This window comes from Papilio polytes, unplaced genomic scaffold (genome assembly GCF_000836215.1).
Source record: "Papilio polytes unplaced genomic scaffold, Ppol_1.0 DF821644.1, whole genome shotgun sequence".
NCBI classification, from domain to species: domain Eukaryota; kingdom Metazoa; phylum Arthropoda; class Insecta; order Lepidoptera; family Papilionidae; genus Papilio; species Papilio polytes.
This window is the reverse complement of record NW_013527560.1, coordinates 42754-55600: the sequence shown is the minus strand read 5'-3', so window position 1 is coordinate 55600 and position 12847 is coordinate 42754. Positions and strand designations below refer to the sequence as shown.

The 12847-nt window shown below is 31.0% G+C and overlaps 2 protein-coding genes across 3 annotated transcripts in view; one reads left to right on the top strand and one right to left on the bottom strand.

Moving 5' to 3' along the window:
• The window catches only part of LOC106108327, a 39105-nt gene extending 33747 nt beyond the window's left edge, over positions 1-5358 (bottom strand). The window contains exon 1 of the mRNA XM_013289459.1: positions 5033-5358. The gene's annotated coding sequence lies outside the window, so the exon portion shown is untranslated. The remainder of the gene's footprint in view (positions 1-5032) is intronic.
• A 420-nt stretch (positions 5359-5778) lies between these two features.
• LOC106108321 (galactosylgalactosylxylosylprotein 3-beta-glucuronosyltransferase S-like) lies at positions 5779-10555 on the top strand. Of its 2 annotated transcripts, XM_013289452.1 has the most exons (5): positions 5779-5987; positions 7176-7436; positions 8595-8865; positions 9389-9710; positions 10401-10555. In XM_013289452.1, exons 1-5 carry the CDS (start codon positions 5890-5892, stop codon positions 10424-10426), a joined length of 978 nt encoding a protein of 325 aa, XP_013144906.1. In that variant the 5' UTR covers positions 5779-5889; the 3' UTR covers positions 10427-10555. The 2 variants fall into 2 exon arrangements, with proteins under 2 accessions (XP_013144906.1, XP_013144905.1); XM_013289451.1 differs by having other exon boundaries at positions 9389-10555.
• Positions 10556-12847: the final 2292 nt, after the last annotated feature.

Sequence of the window (12847 nt, the reverse complement as noted above, 5' to 3'; positions counted from 1 at the left end):
ATGAACAGCTTCATACAATCCCATACGTTCTATTTTGACACATAGTTACCGCCTAGCGTTTTCGCGTCCGTGCGAACGCTCGCTTAAAAGTAAATGACTATTTCATTTGCTATATTATATTTCATTCGAATAAAATGTCTAATCGAATTTCAACTACTTTCACTAAAAGGGACATAAAACATATATACGGAAGTTTGAAAGAATTAAGTACAGGCGCAATGTCAGAAAAAGTCATACCACCCCCGAATTCGAAATTAATCAGTCTGCTCGGCTAGCTTACATGTTACAAGACAATTCCTTAACACTCAACAAAACGTTCAACTCAATCACACACCCACAATAAATATGTATAGGATAAAGTGCATGCATCCATTCCTATCACATTGACATCTTCCAACCGGAAATCATCGTTTGCGCAACACAAGATACAATACCTCTACTGGCTGAGAGGCAATCACTGGTAATCGCGTCCCTCTGTGTACCCGCAAAAACAACGAAAGTGAAATGCATCTGCATTTTGTCACTATTTCATGCGACATTTATTTGACTAACTTTAACCGAAGCTTTACCCTAATTTAGTAGATAATCGCACACGATTATTGTTTAGTTTCAATTTACAGAGGTATGTTTGACAATTAAGTTTGTATTCATTTAGTTTCCTATCACTCTACGACATGACTTGCTTACGACAAGTTTTGTTTTAACGTAGTCAACCATGGAAGCAAACTTACTTAGTTTTAATCATAATAGTCCATCAGCTTCTTTTCAACACTTATCTATACATATAATAAAATTGGAGTATCTGTTTATAATATTATAATAAAAATTCAAGATTTCGGAAAGATGGTGTATTTGCGTAGCTGATAACGCAAATCGCTTTTATTTTGTCTGTCTGTCCACAAGCTGCGTTTGTTCCGAGTAATCTCCGAAACGTTTGCGCCGATTTCGTCCGGACTTTCACTGAAGGATTGCTGACATAGACGGCCGTATTATAGGGTACTTTTTTCAATTCCGCGATGTCAAAATGGCGTAACGGGTGGTCCAAAACCTGCGCTAACGAAGATTGCGGGCGACAGTTCGTATTTATTATAGTCTCATTGATCATATTACAAACACTTCCCGAATACTACGCTTATACTACAAAAATTACAATTTCGTATTTACTTCTAGGTATCGTTAGCGATAAGCTTCGAAATAAATAAAAATAAAACACACGCGTACGTGACAAGTTAAAAACATCTTATCGTTATATCGTTGATAACTTCAATAAATGTAAGAGTCATCCGTTTGTAAAATATGACCTACCAAGTTTATGAAACTAATTAAATGTGGTCGCCGAAAAATCTTTTCTCGTATCTCGTATTCATATTTTATCATATTTATACTTGAAACAAAAACTTTGTACTCCTTTTTAAGGAAATTGATAGAAAGGATAAATATAACATCCGACACGGTTAATGGTTTAAATAAAGAAGTGTAAATTTTGGTGCAATTTCCAATCGGCAGCCGTATGTCTGTTATATTGTGATGTCCTAGGACCTCGTGACCTCTAAACGTCTTGACCGATATTGTAGAGAACGTTTTGATTAGTATTCTTCCCCGGATTGTTATAAGGACATACATATAAACATTTTAATTTATAACTTATAGATATTACAAGCACATTAAAAGATCGCATGGCAACCGTAGACATTTATTGGTCATAGATTAGCCGGAATATTCCGCCTCGGATCCACAAGCCTTGTGTCCATTGACACTTAACCGGTTTATTAAGTTAATCGAAAGCGTTCTATTAACTAAACTACGCCGTAACACAACTGTTTCCGAATTTTTATTCTTTTTATTTTAAAAAGAACATTGGTTAAAACTATACAAGAGATAACTGCGCCCTTAAGGTGAAAGCTTAATTACTAGCGATTGTAAAATGTTATAAAATTCTTATTTAGGTTATTCATATACTTGTGTACGTTCTCATTATCTCAATGCTGCAATACATACTTTAGTAATAAATCGATCGTGGACAACAATCATTGACCCAAAACATTATCTGCATCAAATATAAATAAGAGGAATCGATCAAAACAATATAGAGTTTTTAAAGACATAAGCAAGTGACAAGTTTCTCATGAAGTGTTAAGACCAAAACGGACGAGCAGGATAGGGATGACTCACCCATGCCCAATAAAGGATAATGATAGGAAGAGAGAGCAGGGGAGAGAGAGGAAAGTCAGTAAAACTTTAAAAAAGTGAATCTCAGTGGATATCGATAGCAAATTGCGAAGCGGCGTCTACGTTCGCGGTCTATATAAGTCGCTCACTTGAATCACAACGTAAAATGTTTGTCACGGTGCAAAAAAAATGATTATAGTAAGATGTATGATGATGATATGTATTTATGGACTTCTTCACCACATTAAGTTTATCTATGTCAAATTATATGTTCATCCATTCACACTATTTCCTTAAAAAGTAGTACAATGTATTCTCTTTAAATATTTTAATATAAAGTTATCTTTAGGCGAGACATATAAGTGAGGTCATATTCTGTTTGAACTACATACAACATCTTGTTTGGACTATTGAAATACAAATGTATGGGCTCTTCATAATCTATTGAAGATCAAGGTGCACTGCAAATTTTGAACATATTTAGCCTTGGAAAAGGTTTTTTAAGAGTACTTGTGTTAATCAAACCGGACCTTATAATTTCTCCTTCACATTGTATGAATATCTAGGAAATGGTTTGATTAAATTTTTGTCTTTTTACTCTAATCTCTAATCTCTTCACTAGTTTATTATTTATGTGATATATAATTGTAACTCTGCCAGAGGTACAATTATATATCACATAAATATTAGGAATGCGAAAGTTACGATGGATGTATGGATGTTTGTTATCATTTTTAGCCCAAACGGCTGAACGGTTCTCCATGAGATTTGACACAGTTTTCGAGCATAGTCTGGAAGAACACATAGGCTACTTTTTATCCTGGGAATAGTTACGGTTCCCGTGGGATTCATTAATTTAGATTTTTAATGTTTACTTGATCATTCTGCAACGGTTCAACATATCCTATTGAAATTTGGCACAGATATAAAACAAAGTCTGGAGTACACATGGAACAAATTTCACCACCGAGATATGTCCGGTTTCCAGGGGAAAAGCAGCTTTGTGTTATTTATTTAGTTCGAATGTTTTCTAATACCACGCGGACGAAGCCGCAGGCAAAAACTAGTACCTAAATAAACAAAATAATTTTATCAATCTGTTTTCTTCAGATCCATTTATTAGACATTTATGATTTTTGATGATAAGGTGCAGCCACCGCTGACATTAATCTTGTGAAGAATTCAGGTACTTAAACTTAGCGACTCATAAGATACACAATAAGTGAAGCTTATTGTTTAAGTTTGTGAACTGTGTGAGTACTGTTAAATATTTTGACATGAACCTTTTAATATTATAAATCTGTTGAGTTCCTTTGTTCAAATACAATTAAAACTCTAATATCATGAACTATGTGTTAGATTCAAATAAATTGTTTGTGAGTCCAGTAATTTAAGAGGTTATAAAGTCACAGATGGTTTATCTCCAAATATTTATGGTTTTCTACCAATAAACTTACAATTTTTGGAAAAGTAACAAGAAATAGCACGTTATTTGCGGCGCTATTTAGGTTGTGAAACATATTCTCTCAATTAGTTTAGAAGATGCCACTACTTTACAAGGTTTTATTGATGGAACATCACAAGGGTTCTATTGACTGACAGAAAAGAGATCAGACATTTATTCTTTGTCATCTGGGCAAAGATTGTGCTGCTCGTTAGTAATCAATAAAACAGCTGCATTCAGGTTTATTTTAAACTATTTGCAAATCACAAACATTTCTGCAGATTCCTATATTATTTTGTATCATATCTGATATTTATAGGTTTAAAGTTTTCTGTAGTCAAATCAGAGGTACAATTGCTGAATTCTGACAAAAATAAGGTTAATTTTTATAGAATTGCACAATCTACAATTGTGTCGCACACAGTTTAATATTTAAACTTACAATGCGGTAAAAGTGACATGATCTCATTTATTATGTAATTATATTGTCTTTAATAATATTATTGTTATAAATTGATTTATATTGCATATTTATGTATTTTATGAATGTTTATTTCTTTGTTTAGGTAAGAATTTAACTATTGAAATTTTACATTTCGTTTCATGAGAATTGGAGGAATTTTTAACTAAAACATACAAAAATTGAACTTTATATCTTGCACTGAACTAATATTCATACATGTGACAATTACCTTGGTCCTAAATTGTATTTACATACAGTATGTACCTAAATTCCAGTAATGAAAAATCTTTCCAGACAAAAACCTTGGCAAATCTTTTAAATTAACTCCATAAATAATTATATTTTTATTTAATTTAAAAAGTGTAAATATGACAAAGACAACAACGTGTATTTTTACATAGAGTTATTGTATAACCATGAATTATCATTTAATCAAAAAAAAATTAAACTAAAAAAGTGATTTCGTTTATAAATGTATTCCCAAATTGACAAATTCACATAAAAAGTCATTTGCTAAACATTCGTCCCAAATTACAAAGCCTTAAAAGGTACATCCTTCAACAAACATAAGAATATCGATCTTGTTGGCATGTCGCAGTTTACAGATTTCTAAATTGAATATAGTGCAAAAACGTGTGAATTGATGAAAAATTCATGTTTATATCGATTTAAAATCAACAAGGCACGGAAATGAAAAGCTCTACCTAGTTATATTATGTAGTTGGTACCATGCACGTAGCACTAAAATATGGAGGATGCAAATTCGAAACTATCCAAAAACTCGTCTAAACGTTTTATGTCAAATACAATTAAAGCTAAAGCCTTTATTATAATAATTTATGAAGAATTATGACCATTCTTAGTTATAAAACTTATCAAATATCAAGAAATATACATTTTTTTAGACGAGGCTATTGCTCTATGCTGATGTTGATGTAGCTTAAAATATTACTTACCACAGTGAAGACTGACATATTACACTTGTAAAACAAAAAGTTGTATATAAATAATAAGACTAATAACAATTCATACAGTTTTTAAGCAAGATTTATTTAAGTTTCACTGTTTTTTTCCACAAAACAATAACACTATGCGCAATCACTCCCGCACAACCACTGTGAAGTTATTGACAATCAAATCAAAACCACCAACATAATGAAATAACAATTTCGGAAATCATTATATAAAACAACAAGAAATACAATAATAGAGATCACAAATACACGATTTTCAGTATATTATTAAAAAGTACGGCTTCCGCACTTGTTTAATGCTCCCGACACTAAGTCGTGAATACGCATGTCCTTAACTTGAGTATTGATTTTATCCCGTTTTTAGTATAGTTTACAACCTGTAACTCTTGAATAGTTTTCTTAAATTAAATATTAAGCATTCAATTTTCTAACGATAGATATATTTAACTCTAAATAATGACTTTTGTCCTTGTAATAAATTACAATCAAATTAAAAAAAAATCGAAATTAAACAATACAAAAACAACAAATCCAACCATACTATTATTTAAAGGAAATAACCGTAATTTCATAAGACTTTGCGTATTTAATTCCACGTGTATAAAATAATTTTTCGTTCGAAAATACTTTTTATAACATCTGTATCAAAGAGTATAAATATAAAGTGACATCTAACAACTAAAATCTAAGTTGTCATTTGATATTGCCTGACTAACTGTCTTTAATATAATTATAATTTTGGTTTTATTAGGCTTGCCCGCTTTTCTTGTATCAAATATGTGAATAATGAATATCGACATAGTATTTTTTGTTTAATATAAATAATTCATAAAATAATAATGAAATCAATAAGAATAGCTAAGAAAACACTAGCAATGGCAGTTGTTTTAAGTATAATATGGTTTTTGTTGTTCTGGAGTTACCTTGGAATTTTAAGGTAAAGAAATAGTTATTTATTAGCATTGCATATTTATCTTCTGATATTATTTCATTTAACATTCACTGTAAATAAGGGATTGATTTACAGAAAATCTTAACTTTTACATATTTACATAATATAAATGTACACATATTACGTGAAAATGCACTCTCATACTGTTAGCTCCAGGTCTATTTTTTTTAGGTGTGGTAAAAACTGAAAAATTTCGTCCCACCCGCTTGTATTTTTTTATTACTTTTATTTTATCTTCAACATCAGTTTTGTTGATGATATTGAGATTTTAAACATATAACAAGTTTGATCAGACGCATTTTTCATCAGCCAGTGATCGCGACTTTTTCCGCGTAATATAGGGAGGGGGAGGGGATTTTTCACATTTCATATAGGGGGTTAAAGAGGACTTTTGAGGTTTTACATTTAATGGTATTTTGAACATTCTTAGAAATTTTCACTTCTAGGTATACAAATTACTTTACATTTGAATATTTAAATTGACCTAACTAATCAAGTCTGATTAACTGAAATTTTCCAATAGCCCAAGCTATTGGAAAATTTGCATATGTGTTCCTATATAGCCACGAACTAAGACATCTTTTTACACAAGATCTGTAATGAAGGGTTCACATATTTATGTGAGGTTATATGCTCTTTTTTTTTTTTTTTTTATAACAAAAGGTGGCAAACGAGCAAGTGGCCACCTGTATCCGCCAAAATAGCGAAGCGACCGCTGCCCATAGACATCCGCAATTGCAAATGCGTTGCCTACCCTATCCGACAGAGGAGGAGATGCACATAAAGAGGATATTTCCTCTTCCTATGTATCTCCTCCTCCATGAAATCCACTTTCCCTTCCCATCCTCTTCTTATAAGAAAAGGGTGGTAAAGAGAAAGGGACTTAAATTAGGCCTCCGGCACCACACTCATCAGACGAAACACGGAATTGTTTCCATTTCACGCCTGTCTTCTATGTGGTCGTGGTATTACACCGGGCGTGCCGGCCCATTCGTGCTAAGATGTTAAAGCGGGCACTACCACTGTCAAATTGATCATTGCAAGTAATAACATGGAGAGTGCCTTAATGTAGTTCACATATGGCATTCCACATTTGTATTATAAAATAAAATGTATTTAGAATCTGAGTACCTTAGTTTTAGAAATAAAAAAATTGCATGTTCCATTTTTCAGTTTCGAAAATGTTGGTTCCAAAGCCATTCCAGTGATTGTTAAAAATAAACTATGCTCAGTGAACTATGGAGACTACCGAACTAATGTCAATAACAACAATACTTTGAAAATGATCTACTTTGTGACACCTACTTATCCAAGGCCAGAACAAGTCCCAGAACTGACAAGGCTGGCTCATACTTTGATGCATGTGCCCCGCATACATTGGATAATAGCCGATGACCAACCTCTTTGTTCTAATGTGGTTTTAAATATTCTCAGGTAAATTATATTGCTGATTTTCTTTTATATATAAGTTAGTAGCTTTTGCACTCAACTGTCTGTGTGGAATTTAAAAAAAAAAAACGAAAATGAGTAGCCTACAATCTTTATTTCTCTACATCTATGCTACATTTCACAGAGATCCATTCAGTCTTTTAGGCTACAAACTCTAACAAACATCCATCCATCCATCTAAACTTTCACATTTATAATATAAAAAAGCTTTCGCCCGCGAATTCGGCCGGGTGGATTTAAAAAAAACAAAAGTGAGTAGGCTATGTGTTTTTCCAGATTATCCTCTATGTCTGTGCCAAATTTCATCGAGATTCTTCAGCCGTTTAAGCTACAAACTCTTAACAAACATCCATCCATCCATCTAAACTTTCATATTTATAATATTAGTAAGATTATAGAATAAATTTATTTAATGGTACCATCGTTAGCTTAAAAGTATGGCATTGATAATATTTTTATATCTAAATAAATAATGGTTGTAACTTTGTTAGCAGTCTTTATCACTTAACAGGTTTATATCGCAAAGATATTCTAATTACCTTGAACTTGTCAAGGGTATTTCAGCAAAGGTTTATCTGTATAAATAACACATTTTTAAAATAACTAAACCCTGCCACTCTTGATTATGTAGGAATTGGTATAAATACTTATATTGTTTTAAGGTTTTCATGCAAATGAGGCAGACTGGAACACATTACATTGTACAAGATGATAGTTTACATTTGCAAGAACAAAAAAAAATGTTCTATATTTTTTCTAAATGTAAATAGTGAAGGTTTGTGTAAATGATTTGCAAACTTCATTATATAGGGGCTATCAAACAGCAGGATCATTTATTTTAAGTAATCACCATTCTCCATTGACATTGCCAAGACCAGTGGAACTGTTTTGCCGATTTTTATTATCTGTCACTTGACTTAATAATAATTCATGCTAATATTATAAATGCAAAAGTTTACATGGATGGATGGATGTTAAAGCTTGTAGCCTAAACAGCTGAATACATCTGGATGTAATTTGACATAGATGTAAAGGACACTGTGAAAGAACACAAGCTACTTAATTTTTTTTTAATTCCATGTAAACAGTGTCGCGGACGAAAGCTAGACGGAAGTAGTTTTAAAGTATTTTTATCTGTTTCAGGCGGACTTATCTACCATTCACGCTCATATCTAGTCCAAAACCATTTATTTATAAAGGCACTAATTTCCCTCGTGGAGTATCTAATCGTCGCGCTGCTGTCACTTGGCTTCAAGAGAATGTTTCAGAAGGCATTCTTTATTTCGGTGATGATGATAATACAGTTGACTTAGAATTGTTTGATGAGATAAGAAATACAAAGAAAGTGTCAATGTTTCCTGTTGGTCTAATTGGTGGATATGGAGTGTCATCGCCTGTTGTTAAGAATGGAAAGGTAATCCTTTTATATGTTTACATAAACTTCGTTAGCGCAAATATGGACCACCCGTTACGTGATTTTGACAGCGCAGAATTAAAAAAAACAGTAGCCTATAATATGCCCGTCTATGCCAGCTACCTTTCAGTGAAAGTCCAGTCGAAGTCGACCACCCGTTTCGGAGATTAACCGGAACAAACGTGGCTTGCGGACAGACAGACAGACAAAAACAATAAATGCGATTTTCGTTATCAGCAACGCAAATGCATCATCTTCCCAAAATCTGGAATTTTTCTTTTGATATTACAAAGAGACACACCAAGTTCATTATATGTATAGTATGTAGTTTTAGTTATGGTGTAATAAAATTTACAACATATGGAATATTGATATTACTAATATAAATTTTTTATTTATTGACTTTAAATAAAGTAGACTTTAAGTAAATTAGTTAAACTTATTCTGAGTATATCAGTTAATACTTAATTCAGACTGAAAATATTAGTTTTCGCTTGTATAACAAAAAAATTGCTATTTACAGGTGGCTGGATTTTTTGACTCGTGGCCGGGTTCTAGAACGTTCCCAGTGGACATGGCAGGTTTTGCTGTCAACATTAAATTCCTAAAACCAAAAGCTTCTATGCCCTATATAGCCGGTCACGAAGAAGACAAATTCTTGGTCAGTTTGGACTTGAAAATGGAGGATATTGAACCATTAGCAGATAATTGTACAAGGATCCTCGTCTGGCACACAAAGACTGCAAAATATAAGAAGCCAACAGTGAAAATTGACCTGAAACAATTTGATGGAGAGCCCAAATTCCAGAACTTTGTTAATCTCCTCAAAGAGACCTCCAGGCTGGGTATGGCAAATATTGAATCAAGTAATGGAACCAAACCGTATATTATTCGTGATCGTAAAAGCTATGAAACCCTTACTGGTTTGCAGTAGATTATTTTAACATAGATAATGTATTAATAGCTTTTGAAATTCCTAAATTTCAAAGATTATTTGTATTGTTTCATATTTAAATGTATTCTATTTATCCATATAAAAAACATAATATAGATCGGCATAATGCATTGTTTGTAAATACATATTTAGTTATGAACCATAATATTATTTACCCGAGTTATGTTCCTTGGTTCTTTATTTCCTGTCGCTAAAATACAAAGAGGTACATTTGATATAACATGAAATTTAGGCGTAAAATTAACATAGAGGTATAATATTATGAGTATATTTTTCAAAGTATCTCATTTAAGTAAAATTTTACCCTCGTCCATGTGTTAGGAAAGTCTGATTTTAGTTATTAATTTTGTTGGTTCATTTTTTTCTGTAAGTAGCTGTGATGTAGTTTGAACTTCAGTTTATATTTTGTGGTTTCTTACAGAGTTTAGATAATAAGTGTTAAGTGTGTTTGTGCATAGTATCGGAATTTAAACATTCAAAAAGCGAACTTGCTTTCAAGTACATTTTTCTAGAATTAATGATCATGTTTATTTTTTAAATGATTTCTAATTTTATATTTATGATTTTTTTATATGATAAGGTGGCATTCGAGTGACGGCCATTTGAATTCGCTGAAAAAATCCAAGCAATCAAGGCCCATAGACATCAACATTCCTTAATCGATGGATGGATTGATTAAGATTTTTTTTTAATTAATGGCCAGGTTTATTTATATTAATGATTATTTTATTTTACATTTATAGTCATTTTATTTTATATTTATAACCACGTTTTATTTTATTAATCGTCATGTTTACTTTTATTAATGGTCATTTTTATTTTATTCTTATAGTCATTTTTATTCTATATTTATATTTATTTTATCTTAGTTGCTTAATTTGCACGCCCATAATGTTTCTATCGAATTTAAATTAAATTGTGAATTTTTACAGACTTTTTTCTTAAATGTCATGTCATGTTAAATGTTGCCAATATTTTAATTTCATTCAGTGATTCAGAAGTATTTTCTATAAAGTCTTGTATAGAATTCTAAATGCGTAAATATGTTTTACAATATCCATCGATTTTATTAACAAAGTAAACGTTACTTTAGTATTTTGTAAAAAATTATCATTACTATTAGAATAAACTATGAATTGAAAGGAAACGAATGCAATGTATGAAAAAAATGTTTTGTTAATATGTTTAACGTTTTGTTGCTCTAAATGTGTTTGGAATTCTTATTAGTTTATAAATTTTAAATTGGCGTGTATTTTTTTTTGAGTTTGTTTTTCACTCCCTTGTATAAGTGGATCACTGACGTCCAATTTTTTAATAGTTATTGCATAATAATTTTAATAAATCGAGTGATATGGTTTAGTTGAACGAAGTGGAAATTAAAAATAGTTTACAATAATAAAGTAATAAGTATTATGTATTGTACATAAAATGCTGTAGTTTTCTTGATTTGGAGCACTTTTGTCAATGAAATATGAGTTTTTGAGGATGAACAGATGTAAAAATAAACTGACGTTTGGTTAAATATACAAATTGGTTGAACCAAAAAGTTAGTAAGATAGACGAAGAGGTAATGTACCGAACCCAGATATATAGTTCATTTAACGAAACTTTTGTATCTTGTAGCATCGCGAATGTCCCGAATAAAAAGAATTCTATATTGTATCTAATAGCAATGTTTTTTTTTTAATTATGAGCAAGCTTTGATAAAATGTATTTACTCTCACTTTAGATTCTTCTAATCACTCCGCTTGAGTATTTCAATTCTCATTATTTTACTAACAAAAAATAACCACTATTTTTAAAGTTGCAATCGATAACGGTACTCCATATACCAATTCGCATATAACGATTTACTTCGAATATTAATGTTGAATCATAAACATATTTATATAACATTTTGTAGGTATAAGAATATACAAATAGTTTTGATAACATTGCATATTATGTTACAGTTTTATTATCACACTGAAGTTAGCGAAATTTTCAATCATTTAATAAATGACTAAATTATGTTGGTAATAAGACGGGGGTTAACTTTACGATAAATTAAATTCCTCTAAAATGACGTGAGACAGTTAAAGTCTGTGTTGAAAGCATAAGTTAAGCGCTAAAGTTAATTATATTGGAAAAATCGGCGCAAAATCAATATTTTAATCCCTCTAAATAGAAAGAAAGAATGTAGTCACGTACAAGAACTCGCAAAATTAATCTTGTTTCTATCTTAATTCCGAAAAGACTATCCGGCTATGACAATTTTTTTTGGTTCTTAGAAAATTACCGAATTTTAAAAAGGGGTTGTAATCCTTATCTCGAATATTAAACATAAGATTTTCGTACCAACTATAAAAATTCAATAAAAGTTGTGGTAGATCGTCGATAAATCAATAATTAAGATAATCCAGAAGCTATGTAAAGAATGATCCGACTTATACGCAAAATGCTATATAAAATGGGTTAAGGAATCTCCCAAGCGTTCGTGTATGTACATATTTGTATTTATTTCTATTCTTGTCTAACTAAATTTGCTTTGCTAACTTCAGGTTGATGAAAAGATCCGTAACATATATGAAAACACCAATTTAGTATTAGCAAATGTATGTGCCTCAATAATTTCATATAATAATTTGTAACACGAGAATTGTTTGTTCATTGTTGTATTGTAATTGTACGAATACAATGTAATTAGGTTAGACCATTCAATTTAGTTTTTTCTTGGTATAAGTTTATGCAAAATCTAGTACACAAAAGGTTGTTTTAGTATAATTTTACTATTAGATATAAATGAATGTAATGCAATATTTTAAACGGGATATCACTTTGTTATGAATAACAATTAGACTATTTCTGATTTTATTTCACCATCTATTTTATTTTAAAATGGTTCGTCTAACACAGATAATTTTCTTGTTTTATCATAAATTTTACAAAGTACATTACATAAACTAGAATATAAACGTAACGCTAATATTCCTCATTCCAAATGTGCCGCATTTTTATATATTTATGTAAACCCATAGGTTCCCAAAG

Excerpts from the sequence above, each read along its gene's own strand:
- LOC106108321 (XM_013289451.1), top strand. The coding sequence starts at position 5,890 with ATGAAATCAATAAGAATAGCTAAGAAAACACTAGCAATGGCAGTTGTT. Across the intron at positions 5,988-7,175 it reads AGTTACCTTGGAATTTTAAG|TTTCGAAAATGTTGGTTCCA; the intron begins GTAAAGAAATAG and ends TCCATTTTTCAG. Across the intron at positions 8,866-9,388 it reads CTGTTGTTAAGAATGGAAAG|GTGGCTGGATTTTTTGACTC; the intron begins GTAATCCTTTTA and ends TGCTATTTACAG.